Source organism: Pipistrellus kuhlii, unplaced genomic scaffold, assembly GCF_014108245.1.
Source record: "Pipistrellus kuhlii isolate mPipKuh1 unplaced genomic scaffold, mPipKuh1.p scaffold_m20_p_58, whole genome shotgun sequence".
Classification (NCBI taxonomy): domain Eukaryota; kingdom Metazoa; phylum Chordata; class Mammalia; order Chiroptera; family Vespertilionidae; genus Pipistrellus; species Pipistrellus kuhlii.
The window spans coordinates 1,746,218-1,763,883 of NW_023425560.1; the positions used below are offsets into that span (position 1 = coordinate 1,746,218).

At 67.1% G+C, this 17,666-nt stretch overlaps 1 protein-coding gene across 1 annotated transcript in view; it reads left to right on the forward strand.

Moving 5' to 3' along the window:
• The first annotated feature begins 7,663 nt into the window (after positions 1 to 7,663).
• The window catches only part of ABLIM2 (actin binding LIM protein family member 2), a 93,858-nt gene continuing 83,855 nt past the window's right edge, over positions 7,664 to 17,666 (forward strand). The window contains exon 1 of the mRNA XM_045573940.1: positions 7,664 to 7,820. Within this exon, the coding sequence (XP_045429896.1) occupies positions 7,811 to 7,820 (10 nt within the window). The 5' untranslated portion in view covers positions 7,664 to 7,810. The remainder of the gene's footprint in view (positions 7,821 to 17,666) is intronic.

The following is a 17,666-nucleotide window of genomic DNA, read 5'->3' on the forward strand; positions in this document are numbered from 1 at the left end:
CCTGGTGTGCTGGGGAGAGGGGACTCCGGGGTCCGGGCCTCGGACAGGAGGGGGCTGGGCCTTCGGACGGTGGCTGGGACCTCGCCCGGCAGCGCTGAGAGCCGGCAGCCGGGGTGGGGGCGGCTGGCTGGCAGTGCAGCCATTTACTGAGCACCTATTGAGGGCCCGCCCTCGCCAACCTTCAGGGGCCGGGCACCTTGCTCAGGCTTCAACCACCCAGCCGGGTCTGCTCAGCGCCCCTGTGTCCAGGTGGTCCCACTCACTGTCCCCGTCTGCAGACGGGGGGTGGGGAGGGGGCTGGTGGCTCACACTCACAGGGGAGCCTGCCCACGCACCACGGCTCCCGTGTGCTCCCCACGGAGTCCTGGCCGAGGGCTGAGCAGGGGAGGGACGCCCTCCTTTCTGTCGGAGAGAATCCGCTCGCGGCCACACGCTCCCACACCCGCCGCCTTTAACCCGGGCTCGGGGTTCATGCAGGAAGCAGGGGGCTCGCCATAGCAGAGTCCAAACCGTCGAGGATTTGAATTTCTCTGAGCCAAACTGGTGACAGTCGCCAGGAAGCGCGAGTCTCCACGGCTCCTGAGGAGGCTCAGGAAGGGGCAGTTGTGTTGCTTGTTCCGGACGCGGGAACAGAACCGAGGGGAGGAGGCGTAGTCTGCTGCTGGTGGCGGGGCCGGAGGATGCCAGCCGGGTGCCCCTGCGATCGGGGAGGAAGGAAGCGGAGACACACTCTGCACGGTGTGTGCGTGTGCGTGTGCGTGTGTGTGTGTGTGTGTGCTCGCGCGTGGGGTCAGCCGTGGCCATTGCAGCCAGGAGAAGGGGTGGGGACAGAGCAGAGGGGCTCCCCGCTCTGGGAGGCTGCGCCCTGCGGGTCTGGAAGGGGGGATTCCTCCAACCTTCAGAGGCATCTCAGCACCGAGCAGAGACCACAGCCAGGCTCCCCGAAGGTGAAGACTGACCTTGGTCACGGGAGAGACCGGCTAGGACCCGCCACGACCACATTAGGCAAAGGCTTAATCCCACCATCCCTGTGGCCCCGTGGCCCCGTGGCCCTGTGGCTCCGTGGCCCCGTGGCCCTGTGGCCTCAAGCGTGCAGGGTGCCAGCTCCCTGAGCGGCCAGGTGCTGGCAGCCTTCTCGTGCACAGGGCCCTTGGCGCGATGGTGACGCTGTGAATGTCTTGGGTCTGGGCTGCGGAGCCCAGATTCACTGCCAATCAAGCACATCTGCACCCAAACTTGGCCCCGTCCCTTCCGAGACCATTTTAGGAATCCTGCTTCAAAGAAGAAACACACCAGCACCTGTGAGGGCAGAAATAGAACATGGGGCCTCGCTAGGAGTTGTAAGGAATGAAACAGGAAATACTAATCATGCTCTGTTAACCGAGTGCTTTGTTCTGACGAAAGAAGGCACCTTCTCACCCGGCTGCACTTGTACGTCCCCAGACCGGGACTCCGCCTTGCCCCTGGGGGTCAACCTTGGGCCCAGGACTCCGCCTTGCCCCTGGGACTCCGCCTTGCCCCTGGGGGGTAACCTTGGGCCCGCACTAACCCTGGAATGTGACCCATCCCCACTCAAGAACGGCCGACTCTCACGGAAAGATTAATAACCTTGTTGCCCACACCATGGAGCCTTCTCCCACCCTCACCCCAGCCCACCTGCCCACTTCCCTGTGGTTCCTGCTTCCTGGTAACCCTGTCCTCCCCACAGAAGCAACTGGCTTATGGGGGGAGGAGGTTACAGAGAGATTTCCGGGGAAAACTGGCCGCTCTCCCTGCTGCCAGCGGGATTGCAATAACCGCTCATATGGGATCCAACCCTGATGCTGCTGAATTGGCTCAACCCACTGTCCGGTTCCACACCCTTCTTCCACCAGCCGTGACCCTGAAGGGCTGGCCAGGCCACCTGAGCCCGAGGGGCCTGACGGACGGGCCCTGTTGAAGGGGGGCTTCCTACACGTGCGGGAGTCGCGGTGCGGGGCACAGGGAGGCGCAGTGGCCTTGCAGGAGCCGTTGGGGACGATGACCCGGAAGTCGAAGGTCCTGGAAAAGGAGCAGCCGGCAGGCCTGGGCACCAGGAGCTCGGCACTGCACGCACGCACGGCTGCCCCTGCCGGCCGCGGGGGGCCAGAGTGTGGTCCAAGGTGGGGGTTCACTCCCCTCAGGGCGCAGACGAGAATCAGCCAACAAATGCGTGATCCGTGCAACCACAAGTCACCCCCTCTCTCAGATCAGTAAGTGAAACAAGAAATGGATGGCGTGGTCTGTCTCCTTCTGGGACGAGCGGCCGGAGCGGGAAGAGGAGCAGAGGCCGTGGCCTGGGCTGGCGGGACAGGCAGGGCCCACCAGCTCCTGACATTGAGAAGGAGGTTGAGCAACACCCCAAGGACGTGAACTTGGTCCTGAACTGCCACGGGGGCAGGGGACCGCGTGCAGGTCCCAGGCACCGGGCCGGGCGGAGGGATTTCCGACACGGACTGACGCTGGCGGCCCCACAGGAGCGGGCAACGCTCTCCTCTCCTCCAAGGCTGAGGGGGCCGGGCTTCAGAATGCCAGATGGCTGCAGCCCGTGTTTGCTTTTCAAAATGCACTTCAGCCCGGCTGGTGGGGCTCAGGGGTGGGTGCCGACCTCTGAACCAGGGGGTCAGGGTTCCATTCCCGGTCAGGGCACATCCCCGAGTTTGGGGGTCCATCCCTGGGGGGGGGCGTGCAGAAGCCGATCCATGACTCGCTCTCATCACTGATGTTTCTCTCTTTCTCTCTCTCTCTCTCTCTCTCTCTCTCTCTGCCTCTTTAAAATCAATAAAAGGGGAGGGAAGAAAGAAGGGGGGGTCACTTCAGAGGACAGAAACTGGATAGAGGACTTCCTGCATTTCTGTGTGTGTGTTTCCGTGTGTACTTCAGTGTGTATCAGGTTGTAATCATGGCCATAATCAGATGGTCTTTTTGGCAGCTGTGACTGTGTGATGGTGAACGCCATCTTTGGGCAGAAGGTTACAAACGGAAGCGCTGCCATCCAAGGAGGGGCACACCAGGCACCTGTCCTCAAAATCCGGGCTCCTGGGGCCTCTGCCAGGTCCCTGACCTGGATTCCAAGCTGCCCCCGCTGTTCCACCTATTAGGTGTGTCCCCCGACCCCAGCCCAAGCCCCCTGTGAAGAGCCCCAGGAGCGGGAGGGGTGTCAATCCTTCGCCTGGGTGACCTTGAGCAAGTCTCTCCCCTGGGCCTCTGCTGTCCTCCCCAGACTCAGGAGGCAGGATGCTCCCTGCAGGTCCCAGTTCCCACTGCTCCGCCAGCACCTGGAGCAGAGGCTCCGCCCACCACTGCCCTCTAGTGGCGAGCAGGAAGATTGCCCACAAGCACTGTTGAGCGTCCTAGGATCCCGGAGGTAAGACCCTCTGAGTGACCTTGGTGGGCGCCTGGAGGACCCGCTCCGCAGCCACCCCTCCACGGATCAGAGGGACGAGGCTTGCCCGGGGTGGTGACGGGTCCCCAGCTATCTCTTCAGGCTAGACCACATGTGTCAAACACAAGGCCCGCGGGCCAAATCCGTCCTGCCAGGCCTTGCAATGTGGCCCGCACCGCGCTGTCATCACTGCACTCCGCTGCGTTTCCATCACAATGACAGTTTATGACTGTTCAGTAAACCATTCGGCCCGCGATTTAGGCTGGATTTTAGATTTTGGCCCCTTCTCTGATTGAGTTCGACACCCCTAGGCTAGACCCTCGATTCTTTTTTAAAATTTTAATATATTTTATTGATTTTTTTACAGAGAAGAAGGGAGAGGGATAGAGAGTTAGAAACATTGATCAGCTGCCTCCTGCACACACACTGGGGATGTGCCCACAACCAAGGTACATGCCCCTGACCAGAATTGAACCTGGGACTTTTCAGTCCCCAGGCTGATGCTCTATCCACTGAGCCACACCAGTTAGGGCTAGACCCTCGATTCTTAGCCCGGTGACAGCCTTGCCCACGAGAGCGCCCAGCCCAGGCCGTCCCTGAGGCAGGCTGAGGACAGCTGCGGGAGGCAGCTCTCAGGGCGGAGAGGGGCCGGAAAACGGCGGCTTGGCAGCGAGTTTCTGCGTTAGAATCGGAGGGGCCCGGAGGGGCAGCACACCCACGGGGGCAGGTAAGGGCGGGAGAAAGCCACCCAGGAAACCTGCTGTTTCAAAGGCACCTTGTCTTAGGTGCACAGACAGCAGGCATGTCAAAGGCATGTGATCTCAGGGACACAGGACTGCAGACAAGGTCAGAGGTGAAGACTGGCCTGGGAGGGCCTCCTCCCGCTGGCTTGCGTCCTGGGTGTCCTCCGGCTCCGGGTGTGACCCGCCTGCGGCCCTCCGCCCACAGGTGAGTGAGGTGGTGTGGGCCTGGCCCCCAAGAGCAGATGGTACTCCGTCAGCTCCTCAGAGTGCAGGGAGGAGGGGGCTGGGGAGGCGGTGGGGTCCCCAGAGCTGTCAGGAGTGCCCGCCCCCAATACCTGAATTCCAGCCACCCGCCTGGCCTCCAGGACCATTTTCTTAGTTCTGATCCGCGGCCCCAGGAAAGGGGCCCGAGAGGCGCTGTGGACCCTCAGGGCGGGGTGTGGTGCCGGCCCGCGCTCCAACTCTCGTTCCCAGAGGGGGGCCTGGGATGCAGTCGGCGCTCACCACTGAGCTTCCTCTCCTCACGCCCTCTCTCTTTCTCCTTCCCTCACCCCCACCTCTCCTTGTCCGTCTCTGTGCTGGGCGCAGAATTGAGTGACAAGAATGGCTTTTCAGAACCAACTGGTCAAAACGATCTTGTGATTTGCTGAGTGACCAGCTGACCAGACACCAAGCCCTCAGAGCTGCCCGGGCAGGTGAATGGTGGCAGAGACCCGGCTGCCGGGCCAGGGAGTCCCTGTGGGTGCCAGCCCCCGGCCCCGGTGCCCTCCGCGGCCGGAGGACCAGATGACCCGCCCGTGTGCCGGGAGGCTGGGCCTGAGTCAGCGGGGACCCGGCTGTGGGGGCGGCCGGTGGAGAGGGAGGCTCTGCCTGTGAGTCACATGTTATTTTTACTCCGGTTTCGCGTGGCAGGGCTTAAATTATTGAGCGGCCGGAGAGATCCACAATGAAATCATCTTTCATTTGCTCTGCACTTGGCCGTGAAGTCAATCAATGTCTGAGCTGCTCTGCAGGCCCGGAGGGCAGAGAGGCCTGCAGTTTGGCCAGAGACTGCGCGGCCGTGCCCTGGGCTGCCCAGGCCCGGGACCCTGTGGCTCCCCGGGCACCGGGCACCTGCGACCCCAGGCTTTCTGCGCAGCTTCTCCCCGTGAGGCCGGAAGAGCAGCCTGAGGGGCCCAGCGGACAGGCAGGGCAGGGAGGGGCTCGGGAGCGGACTGCTTTCCCCTCCATTTGCTGAGTGAGGGGCGCCAGGGAGACGCCGTGGGTGCACGCTGACCCCACTGCTCACTGGCTGCTCCCCTCTGTGCTGAGGGTTTCAGCATGTGCCGGAGCCCCCGGAATGCCTGGGTCCCCCAGAATGTTCTGGAGCCCCCATCATGAGGTGACCCCGCCCCCAGGGGACCTGACATCTGGCCAGGGAGCCAGGATAGAGACAACTGGCAAGATGATGGAGTGCCCTGAGGGAGAGTGGGAGCCCTCGTTGCACCTTGGGGAGCAGAGGTGGCCCTGGCTTAGCTGGGGGGTCTGCAGCCAAGCCCGGAGGGTGAGGGTGAGTCTGCAGGCGAAGGCGGGGCACTGCCAGGGGCGGAGGCGAGGTTTGGGCCTGTGAACAGGTCCCTCTGCGCTGTGCTCCTCACCTCCAGCCCAGGCCTCCCTCTCGCTCCGTAGAGGATGACAGAACTGGGAGGGGCCACGGGCTCCCTCTTCCGAAGGGCCTGGCGGTGCACCAGCAGCTCCACTAGGCAATGGTGCACACTGGGTAAAGGCCTCCGTGTATGCTGCTGTAAAATGGGACGATGATGATGATGATGGAGGTTCTCTGGCACAGAACGGTCCCTGGTTGTGATTGCTGACCTGGTGCGGTAGTTTCTTTCTTTCTCTTTCTTTCTTTCTCTCTTTCTTTCTTTCTTTCTTCTTCTTCTTCTTTTTTTTGTTTTTTTGTTGATTTCAGGCAGAGAGAGAGAAACATCCATGATGAGAGAGAATCACTGACCGGCTGCCTCCTGCACACCCCACACTGGGGATTGAGACTGCCACCCAGGCACGTGCCCTTGACCGGAGTTGAACCTGGGACCCTTCAGTCTGCAGGCCGATGCTCTATCCACTGAGCCAAACAGGCTATGGCTGAACGACTGTGCTTTTAAATAAAGCAGGTGGTTTTATATATTTAAAGGTGTTCGTGAAAGCACATATTTGCATGTTATATATATATATACTTTTCACCGAGAGGAAGGGAGAAGGATAGAGTTAGAAACATCGATGAGAGAGAACCATAGATCATCTGCCTCCTGCACGCCTCCCACTGGGGATCAAGCCCACAACCAGAGTGCATGCCCTTGACCGGGATTGAACCTGGGGCCCAGGTGCTCTGCCATCGCTGTCCGCGGGGCCAGGTGAGAACAAGCAGACCAGGGGAAGGGCTCCTTCCATCCCATCACACATGTTCTGGGCAAAAGGCCCCAGCGGGCAGGCCCCGGAGCCCTGCAGCTGCCGGCCCAGCCACCCAGCGGGCCTCCGGGTGTCAGGGTGTGCGGGGCTGGGGCCGACTGGCCTTGACCCTGGCTGGCTCTGCAGGACTCCAGCTCTCTCCAGGAGCCGTGAGGCCAGAGGAAAAGATCTCCTTCTGCCTCGGTATCCCATTCAGAGTCCACAATCTCCGTGGCCCGCCCTCCGCCCTCGCTGACAGCACCTCCAAGCAGCCCTGGCCCCGCTCCTGCAGTGCCAGGTCCCAGAGACCCTGCCTCCTGAATGCTGGTCTCACCCAGGCCCTCTGCACCCCCTGCAGCCCTATCCTTAGTGGAAGGCGCCAGTGGGTGCACCTGTCCCCACCCTCCCTCCCATACCCATGGCCTGTGCTGGGCGCATGACGTCACAGAGGATCACTGCGGGGTCTGGGGCCCGTCCTGTCCTGGGGTCGCCCCTCCCCAGAGCAGCCCCAGCCAGACCAGGCGGCAGCAGGTGCAGCGTGCCAGGAGCAGCATGCCAGGAGCCTGGGGTGTGCGGCCCTAAACCTGGAGTCAGGAGCCCTGGGCCGGAACCACAGCCTGCTCAGGCCTCGCCGCGGAAATGGCCAAATCCTGCCCTGCCCCGCCGCCGCCTCAGTTTCCCCTTCTGCAAAAGGGTGGGAGGGGGTGGACCCAGTAGGTATTCAAGACCCTTTGCAGCTCTAGGACTCAAGAGCCGCACCAAGTTCGCTTTCCCCTCGGATGTCCTCCTCGGCATTCCCGTGCTGCCAACAGCTGGCGCCAGCCAGGCAGACAGCCAGGCAACGGTGACAGCTCTGCAGAGACCCACAAGTGGCTGCTGGAGGCCGCAGCGGCGTCGCCTCTCTGCGCATGCGCCAGGCGCGCGGCCTGCCGGGACTTGTAGTCCGTCCGTGAGGTGGCTGGGCTATTAAAGGCGGAATGATGAAGGCGCGGCGCCTACACTTCCCAGGGTGCGTCCCGCCCTCTAAGAGGAGGGGGGCCGGGCCGGGGCGGGACGCCGGGGGCGGGGCCGGCGGGCGGGGCCGCGGGCGGGGCCGGCGACCCGGGGCTGCGGCGGGGCTGCGGCCGGCGCCGGTGCGCGCAGCCGCTGACCCGCGGGCGGAGGGTCGCCGGGGCCGCACCTGCGGGCGGAGCGCGGGCTGCAGCGGCGCCGGCGGGCGCCTCGGAGCTGCGCCGAGATGAGTGCGGGTGAGTGGGCACCGCGGCGCGCCTTCCCGAGCCGGTCGCGGCGCAGAGGGCGGGGGCGCTGCACCTGCAGCCGGCGCGTCGCCGGGCGGTGCCGCCAACTTTGGCTCCGGGGTCTGTGGGTCCCCAGGACGCGGGCGCAGCCGGCCCCTGTCCCTGACCCAGTCCCTGTCCCTGCGCCCTGCGCCCGGGCACGGAGCTGCCGCGCGGGTGGCGGTGGCTGCGCTGCGCCGTCTGGAGGCTCCGCCGCCGCCTCTCCTGGGGCCCGGGGTCGCCGCGGGGGCAGGAGGCGCCGGGGTCCGGGAGGGAGGACGGGGGGCGGGAGGGAGGCCGGGGGGCGCCGCAGACCCTGGCGCGGAGACCGTGACGCCGGCGCGGGGGGCTCTGCGGCGGGGGTGCCGCCCTGGATGGTCCCCGCGGCGCCTGGTCCCGGGCGGAGGGCGGAGGGCGGCAGCCATCCCCGGCGCCCTCTCCCGCCCCGGGCCGATGCGGGGCGCGCAGCCGGCAGGGCAGGGGTGTGCGGATCGCCCTTCTCTCTGCCGGCAGCCGCCGCACCCCTGCGTGTCCCCACGCCGCCGCCCCCCGCGCACCCCACGGCCTCCCTCCGCGCACCCCACGCCGCCTCCCCCCGCGCACCCCACGCCGCCTCCCTCCGCGCACCTCACGGCCTCCCTCCGCGCACCCCACGCCGCCTCCCCCCGCGCACCCCACGCCGCCTCCCTCCGCGCACCCCACTCCCGCCTCCCCCCGCGCACCCCACGCCGCCCCCCGCGCACCCCACGGCCACCCCCCGCGCACCCCACAGCCGCCTCCCCCGCGCACCGCACTCCCGCCTCCCCCCGCGCACCCCACGCCGCCCCCCGCGCACCCCACGGCCACCCCCCGCGCACCTCACAGCCGCCTCCCCCCGCGCACCCCACTCCCGCCTCCCCCCGCGCACCCCACGCCGTCCCCCGCGCACCCCACGGCCTCCCCCCGCGCCCCCCACGGCCTCCCGCGCCGCGCCCTCCGGATCCGCGGCCTCCGCGGGGCGCTGGAAAATTCCCGCCGCCACGGGCCCGCAGCGCCGAGGGCGGGGGAAACTGAGGCCGGGAGCGGGGCCTGGGGGCGTCTGGATCAGGGCCGCAGAGACCGGCATTTACACCTCCGGGCCGCCCTGGGCGGAGGTCTTGCCTGGCACTCCCGGCGGGAGGGGCCGGCGCCCTGTTTTCCAGGGCGGGACCGAGGCCTGTGCCTGGAGTCACCTGCTCCGTTCCCACAGCCGGGTGGGGACTCGAACCCGTGCTTCCTGCCCCTCCCTCGGCAGCCTGCAGGGTGGCCTTGGCCCTGCTGCAAACACCCATGGGGCAGCTGCTTCCCGGCGGGGGTGGGGGTGGGGGGACTGAGTCCAGGGAGCCCCCCTCCCAGCCCAGGCAGGGGGATGGCAGGCTGTGGGTGCTGGGAGAGGGGCGGAGAGCAGGTGGCAGTGGGGGGCGGGGAGCATTGCATTCATTCTCTGGAAGGGGCCCTCGGAAATGGCCTGGGAACCGGGCACCCCCAAACCTCCAGCTGGCTCCTCTGCCGGGGGCAGGGTAATGGCAGGGCGCAGGGTAATTGGGGGCTTCCTGAGACCGTAATGGGTACCTCCCACCCCCTGCCATCAGAGGGAGCCCTGGAGGACGCCCTGGCAGAGGGGTGTGTGGGCATCGGGGCCACGGGGGTGGAGGATGGAAAGGGCAGGGGTGGGTGTGAACCACCCTGGCCGCGCGGTGGTCCCGGTGCCCTCCCGCTGGGCCTGGTGCCCTCCCACACGAGGCTGCGGGTGCAGAAGCAGCATCGCTGGTTTCCCGCACAGAGTAGGTTCCTAACAGCTGTGACAGACATGGCCTGTGTGGTGTGCACCCCATCTTTCTGAGCTGACCCACGCTGCGGGCTGGCGGTGAGCATGCTCAGCCGGCACCATCCCCGGAGCCCCAGCCCTCGGCCAGGCTGTGGCCCCCGCAGCACTCCCCGTGCCCACGTCCGGCTCTGGTGTGTGGCCGCTGTGAGCATCTGGCAGGGCAGGGCTTCCGTCACCACGGGGGCAGGTCCCCGGCCGCCCTCGCTCCCCACGGAGGCTGGCATCGCCCGGCGCCCGGTGCCCGCAGGTGTGGAGGCGTCACGTGGTCCGGCCCCAGCTGCCCAGGGGCCCGCGGTCTCACCTGTGCCAGCTGCACGCCTCCCGGCGCCTCTGAGCCCCTGGGGCTGCAGAGCGCCCCTCCCGGTTGCATAATGAGGTTGCTCTTGCTTGTTGCCATGCCGACTTCGAGGGGCCGGGAGATGGCAGGAGATGGCACTGGGCACCCGTCGGATCCCAGTCCAGCGCACTAGCTGGGCGCTCCCCTTGCCTCAGTTTCCCCATCGGATAGAGGGCCAGCCCACAGGGGGTGGGGCCCCAGGAGATGACGAGATGGCAAGCGTCATGGTGGCTTCACAGCATCGCAACCCATGGGGTCACCGTGGGTCCGAGCGGGGCTCAGGAGAGACCCCGAGCTGGGAGGGGCTCCTGTGCCAGCTCTGCCCTGTGGCACCTTGGGGGAGACCCACGCTTCCTCTGAGCCTGTGACCCCCCTGGGCGCCGCGGCTCCGGGAGGCAGGGTCCCGGGGTCAGAGGCTCATGCGAGGGCCGTGCTGTCCTGCCTGAGCTGCGGGAAGCCGGCTGAGGAGACGGAGTTGACCTCCCCCCCCCTCCCCCCACCCCCCAGTCCAGGAGGCTGGAGGCCCGGGACCGAGGTGGCAGGAGGGCTGTCGGTGCCTCCCGAGGCCCCTCCAATCCTCCCTGCGTCCCCACAGGGTCCCCTCGGCGTGTGTCTGTGCCGTAATTGCTCCTCCTGTAAGGACACCAGGCAGACTGGATGAGGGCCCGTTGTACGACCTCATTTGCCTTAATTACCTCCGAGAAGGCCTTCTCTCCCAGTGCAGCCGCGTCCCCGGTCCCGGGGTTAGGACGCTGAATCTGGATTGGGGGGCGGGAGGGGACACACGATCCAGCCCAGGACGGGAGCAGGGAGCATGCTCGGCCGCCCTCCGTCCCTCGAGCCCCAGCCCCTACCCAGCCCCTCGGCATGGCTGTAGCCCCACTGCACTCCCCCGCGCCCGTGCCGGGCTCTGGTGTCTGGCCGCTGTGGAAAGGGCAGGGGCGGGTGGGGAGCCTGGGCAGCTGCTGGCTCCTGTGTTAGCATGCGGAGCTGGAGGGGACCTGGAGGACGCTGGGGGAAACCGAGGCCCAGGGCCAAGGAGAGCGGCGGCAGAGCCAGACCAAGCCCTGGCCCCCTCTGGCTGGCACAGGTCCCGCATCGGGAACAGAGCAGCAAGTCCTGCCCTAACCCCAGTGCAGGGACGCAGCCACCGCGGGTCCCCGTGAGCATCGAGGACAACAGCCGAGGTCAGAGCCGCCTCAAGGCGGAGGCAGTGAGGGGTTCGAGGGCGTGTGGTCATTGGTCCGTCAACAAATGCTTGCTGAGCGCCTGCGGGGTCTGAGCACTGGGAGGGAGAAAGTGCGTAAGGAATGGCACATTCAGAAAGCAGCGAGGGCAGACATCGCACGTCCACCACCTGCGCCCTCCCAGAGCGCCCTCTGACCCCCGAGGAGGAGCGGAGCCCGGGGGGAGACACCCACACACGAGGCCCCGGGGAGGGGAGAGCGAGCCGCCTTCCGCCTGCGTCTTCCCCAGAACTCCGCGTCGTCCTGCTTTCCTTCCGCCACGGGAATCCGGTGAGAGCAGAAGCCACCGCTGCCGTGGCTCCCGGGCCTGGGGAGAGGCCCCAGCTGGGCCTGCAGGCTCCCAGGTGACCCATCCGGAGCGGCCTCGGTGGTGGCCCTGGTGCCAGCTCCCCTGAGGCCCCATCTGACGTCGGCGCTGCAGAAGACGGGGCCTCCGGACCCAGAAAGTCATCAGACATTGTCACCTCCGAAAGGGCCGGTGGTGGCCAGAACCCGGCCGGCTCAGCTCAGCCTGGGCACCCCGAGCTCACAAATGGGGCATGTCCTGACCCCTCAGCAGCCACCCAGGACCCTTGGCCTCTGGCTCCTGTTGGTGAGGCAGTGTGGGGGCAGATGGCACATTTTCTGCCATGACGTTCCCAGTTTGGTGGAGGCGGGAAAGCCCGGGAAGTGGGAGTGAAGCTCGCTGTGGAGGAGTCGCCTGTCGGAGCCCTGGTCCTGCAGGGCAGGCGTGGGGAACCCTCCTTCTGCCGAGGGCCGGTGGGTATTTATAACCTTATCCGAGGGCCACACACCATCAGCCCTGGAAGCCAGCCTGCGGTGCCTGCTCAGACATTCGTGAACTCACCCCCGATGCCTCGGCGGGGCCAGACCACGTGATTTCACGGGCCTTATAGGCCTGGGCCAGACATCCCTGTCCCCCCTCTCGGCCCCCCCCTCTCCCCCCCAGCTCCAGAGCATCACCTGGTCTGAGGGCCCCGGGGCATGGCGGTGACAGGAGGGGGAGGGTCCAGCCTGTGGAGGCGAGTGTGCTGCCTCTGGTCCTCGGGCCCAGCCCCCGGCCCCAGCCCCCAGCCCCGGCCCTGCACAGGCCCCTCTCCCTGTTCCCCGCTCCTCGCTCCCTGCTCCCCGCTCCCCGCTCCCTGCCCCCCGCCCGGGCAGGAGGGGGGAGGGCCTCCCTGAGCTGGAGTCTCTTGGGCTCCAGTCCCAGCCCTGCCACCTGCCAGCCTGGTGGGCTGCTGGGCTCCTCTGAGCCTCCAGTGCCGCCTCCCGGTGTCCACAGGGCCGAGGGGCCGAGGGCTGAGCACAGGGGGCGGGGGGCTCAGAGGCAGGTACAGGCAGGGGACCTGGGCGTCAGATCACGGCTCCTGCTTTCTCCCGAGGGTGATGTGGTCTTGGGGGCGGCCCGGGGGACCGGGAGCCGGGAGCCAGCCGCAGGGCAGCCCCAGCCGCGTTGCAACCGGATGAGTCTCTGTTTACGGCGTTTCCATCGCGGGAGGCGGTCTCTAGGGTGTCGTGGCACCTGCTTCCGTGTCCCGGCGCCGTGCCTCGGGGCTCCGGAGTGAGGTCCGAGGGCACCTCTCGGACCCCTGGGGCGTCCCCAGTGCAAACGGGGGTGTGAGTGCCCAGGAGGCCTGTGGGTGCCCTGGCGTCACCGCACTGGTAAAGGGCGGTGTTGGACTTGAACCCCAGTGTGCCCAGGCACACGTCTCCCCAGCAGGGCGGGCGCTGTCCGTCCTCCCTCTGTAGCCGCTGCCAGGGTGACTCTGGCTCCTCACGGTCTGTGGCTGCGAGTCTGGGTGGGTAAGGCTTGATCATGACGATGCTTCTTAGTGACGGGTCCCAGCTCATCTTCTCATTCTTGTAATATTTATTTTATTGATTTCAGAGAGGAAGGGGAGGGAGAGAGAGAGAGAAACATCAGTGGTGAGAGAGAAGCATGCATGGGTGCGTCCTGCACCCCCCACTGGGGATGGAGCCCACAGCCCAGGCCTGTGCCCTGACCTCAGTGTCCCCAGGATCTCACAGGAAAAGGGCACCCCTGATGCCCGGTGCCTCTGCAGTGGGCATGGGGTTCTGAGAGGGAGACCTACAAGGACCCCCCCATGGCCCCACTTCCTTGGCGGCGACTTTCAAATGAACGAAGATGGCCCGCCTCTGCCCCCGCCTCTGCCCCAGCCTCTGCCCGCAGCTGCCTCACTTTCGGTTCCCGAGTGACAGGCCTTGGGCGCAGGTGGTCTCCCGGGAGGTGACCCCAGGGGCGTGGCGGGTGGGCGGCCGCTGCCTGGGAGACCCGGATGTGGTAGCTGGGAGCCCGGTTCCCGGCCTGAGGCAGCAGCCCCTGCTCAGAGGCATCGCCCACACCTCTCGCTGAGTCCTGGGTGCCGAACCCCAAAAGTCTGAGCAGCTGTGAGTCAGCACATGTGCAGGGTGTCTGCTCTGAGGCGTCTCCCCTGTCCTGGGTGCGGGGAGCAGGCCAGCGCCGTGTCCCTCAGTGTGGGAGCCGGGCCAGCGCAGTGTGGGGTCCCGGGTTCTGAGGGAGCCCGTGCTCCATGCTCAGCCCAGGGCTCCCGGGCCTCAGGGCCTCGGACAGGCTGCCCGGCAGTCCTGTCTGAACCTGAGCCGGGCCGCCGGCACCGGGCGCAGCTGCGGGTGCAGAGTTACAGCTGCCGCCACGCGCCCCCGAGCTCAGATCAGGAAATGCGATCTGTGTGCTTGGGGCCCGCCTCCTGGGGTGCAGGCCTGGGTCAGTGCTGGTGGGTGCTGAGGGTGCAAGGGAGGAGGGTGCTGCCAGTGCTCCTCCCCGTCTCCCGGGAGGACCCCGGTCTCTGAGCTGGACTGCTCTCCCTGCCGCCCTCCCGGCCACCCCTAGTGCCCGCTCCGGCCAGGCCGCCCCGCACGGCCTGGAGCTGCCTCAGGTCCGAGAGCTTGGCTCTGCCCCATGCCGCGCCTCCGCCCCCGCCCCCATGTCCCTCCCGCACCCCCTCCCTCCGCCCCGACCAGGGCCAGCCGCACTGTGAGGCACTAAGAGGAGTGAGCATCTCTGAGCCCTGGGGGTGGGGGTGGGGGTACTGGAGGAGGCACACTGCAGCCAGCGCAGGAAGGTGCTCTAACTGGTGATGCCCTTGGGGAGGGGGGCAGGGGAGAGGGGGACTGAGAGGGGGGAGTCGCCCCATCCCTGGAGGTGCTGCACCGTGGAGGGTGTTGAAGTCAGGCCCACAGAGGCTCCGCGGCTGCCTGCATCCCTTGGCTCCTGGCCGCACCCCTCCCTCCAAGTGCTGTCGGCCAGGCGCCTGCCCCTCGATGCATGTCCAGTCCCCGCCTCCCTCCCAGGAGGATGCTCAGGTGGCATTTAGGCCGACCCATAGCCCGCAAGCACCTGCCTCCAGCCCCTGAACTAACCCCAACTGCAAAGTCCACCCCCCCTTTTAAAAATGGCCTGAGGTCCCAGCGCAGGGCCTTTGAGGCCTCATCTGGGCACCGCAGGCGCCTCTCACCTTCTCTTCCGGACCTCAGCTCTCCCCGGGCTCTCCAATGGCCGTACCCGGCCATGAGCCGTTATCCTCTGCTCAATGCAAACCCCAACCCCGCCGGCTGGACAGGCACAGGCTGCTGACGGGGTGGCGTGTGTGCGCTGAGGGGGCACCGAGGCGGGCGGGCGCCCTCGGGAGGACCCTGCGCTGTGTCGGGAGCAGGGGGAGGGGAGCTCTGGAGAGCACGGGTGGGATTTAGGCCCAGAAGCCGCTCGGGGTGGGGCGCCACTCGGCACCCGGCGTCCCCCAGGGGATGGCCCCGCCCAGGGCAGCTGCTCTCACACTCAGGGCCTGTGCCCCCCATGCAGCCGGAGTGAGGACCCACCGAGCTGTGGTCTGGCGGACGCTGCTGGTGCTCACGGCGCCGCCAGTTCCATGGAGAGAGGTCTGAGGTGCGTGTGCATCCGTGGCTCAGAACGGCACCCTCTGGGCCGCCCTGGCGGTTCTCAGCGGCCAGTCGGGCCCGGCGTGCGGTGTGCACACCTCCGTCCTCTCTGGCTCAGCGCGGCCGCTGGGACCTGGTGTCCGGCCGAGGCCCCGCACAGCCCCCGGGCACTCGGGGGAGAGTGGGTGCGAACACGGATCTTCTCACAATGGCTTTGGCCGGGCTGACCCTGATCGGTCTCGGGATCCCAGGGTTCCCCGGACCACACTTTGAGAACTGCGGGTGGAAGACAGAATATTACGTGGTCATTAGCATGGGTGACGTGTCAGTGCTGGTGGCAAGGGAAGATGCGGGATCTAGGATTTTAGACAGCGTCTTCTCTACAAAACACACAGAGAAAAGACGAAGAAAAGGCAGCACGATGGGGGTGTGGAGGGGAGGGGAGTCCTGGGGGGGGCCCAGCAGCCGTCCGGACCCACGCCTGCTGTTACATTTCCTGCCGACTCATTGGCAGTGAAGGGACAGGCTATTCCGGAGGCCCGTCCCAGAGCAGCTGTCTGCGCACCGCCCGCCGCCCTGCTGAGGCCACGCTTCCCTGTCCGGGACCTGGACTCGCCGTGGAGCGAGGGCTGTGGGCGGCAGAGCCGTGCGGCCAGTGTGTGTGTGTGTGTGTGTGTGCGCGTGTGTGTGTGTACCGTGTGTGTGTGTGTGTGTGTGTGTACCGCGTGTGTGCATGCACCGTGTGTGTGTGTGCATGCCCTGTGTGTGTGTGTGTGTGTGTGCATGCCCCGTGTGTGTGTGTGCATGCCCTGTGTGTGTGTGTGTGTGTGTGTGTGTGTGTGTGTGTGTGCATGCCCTGTGTGTGTGTGTGCCCTCTGTGGGAATGATCTGGTTATAAAGAGAGGACACTCTGCTCTGGAGCAGGCTCCGGGGTCGCCCCCGGGAGTCGGGAGCTGGTCTGAGGTGGCGCGTGTCCTCACTGGAGGGCTGTGCCCGGGCTCAGGCGTGGGCTGGCAGCAGAGCCCGGCCCCGTGCCTGCCCGCGCCCGGGCGCTGTCTGCGGCAGAGAGGCTGTGCCGGCTCGGCCTGGCGCCCCCCCGCCCCCGGGGTGGGCACAGGGTGCTCGGACGAGGACTGGGGTGGGCACAGGGTGCTCGGACGAAGACTGGGTGGGGACAGGGTGCCTTGCCCAAGACATCTTGGCTGGTGGGGGGGGTTCCACCGGCCTCCCTGCTCTGGAGCACCCAGCCCCACCCCAGAGCCGGGCCTCCTGGTTCTTCCTGTGACGGTGCCGGGGGTGCTGGCGCTGCAGGAGTGGGCCCTGGGCAGCGTCCCTCCTGCCCCCTCTCAGCGTGCGGGTGCTTCCCGTGGCCGCCGTGTGCATGCCCGGGAACCTGCCTGAGGATCCGGCGGGGGTGGGGCAGGTGAGCTCTGGCAGCCTCCTTCCCTGGTGCTGAGTCCCTCCCTGCTGGAGATACCTCCCTCCCCCTGCCCCCCCTCCCAATCCCTATAAAACCCCCCCTGCGTCTCCCTCCCTCCCTCCCCCTCCTCCCTCCTCCCTCCCCTCCCTCCCCCCCCTCCCTCCTCACCCCCCCTCCCCCCTCCTCCCTCTCCCCCTCCCCTCTCCCCATCCTCCTCCCTCCCCCCTCCCCCCCTCCCTGCTGGTCTTCCTTCCCCCTCCCCCCCTCCCTCCCCTGTCCCTCCCCTCAATCTCTCCCTCTCTCCCTCTCCCTCCCTCCCCCCTCCCTCCTCCCTCTCCCCTCCTTCCCTCTCCCTCCTCCCTCCCCCTCCCTCCCTCTGTAACCTGCATCTGATGTGGGTCAGCCTGGCCCAGCTGTCTGCCACCCGACCTGGTTCTTCGCCCTGAGTCTCCCCCACCCTCGGCCTGAGGGAGCGGGCGGCTGGGACCATGCCACCCCTGGGGGCTGTGGAGGGGCAGCATCCTGCGGGCAGTCAGGGAGCCTCCCTTTTCTGACTGCCAGAGGCCCCGCGCTGCCAGGTGGGCCTCGCACGGAGCGTCTGCTGGACGCCGCGGTTTGAGGGCCTGTCTGCCCCCACCCCCCCAGGGGTGCAGCTCGGAACCTTGGCGCTTTCCCCTCACCCGGGCGGGGTGCCCCGTGGCCCCGGAGGAGAGCTTGGCCAGGCTTTGGTCTGGATTTTGGGGTGGGGGGGGCGCCCGGGCCTCAGCCTGCCTGCCAGCCACCACCCAGCAGGGAGGGCACTCCTCCCTGGTCCTCCCCCTCCACGTGCCTGCTCCTCCCCCAGAGGACCTGCCTCTCCCGGCGTCTGACACCAGAGAGGACACCCCTTCACAGACACCCTCCCCTGGTCTCCTGGACAGACACTGCTCTCACGGGAGCCACCAGCCCCGCACCCACGGGAGGGGGGCAGGGGCAGAGGCGGTGGTTTCAGTGAGCGTGCCCACCAGGGCCAGGCGCTGGGAGTGCCCCGCCACAGGCAGCTCCCCCT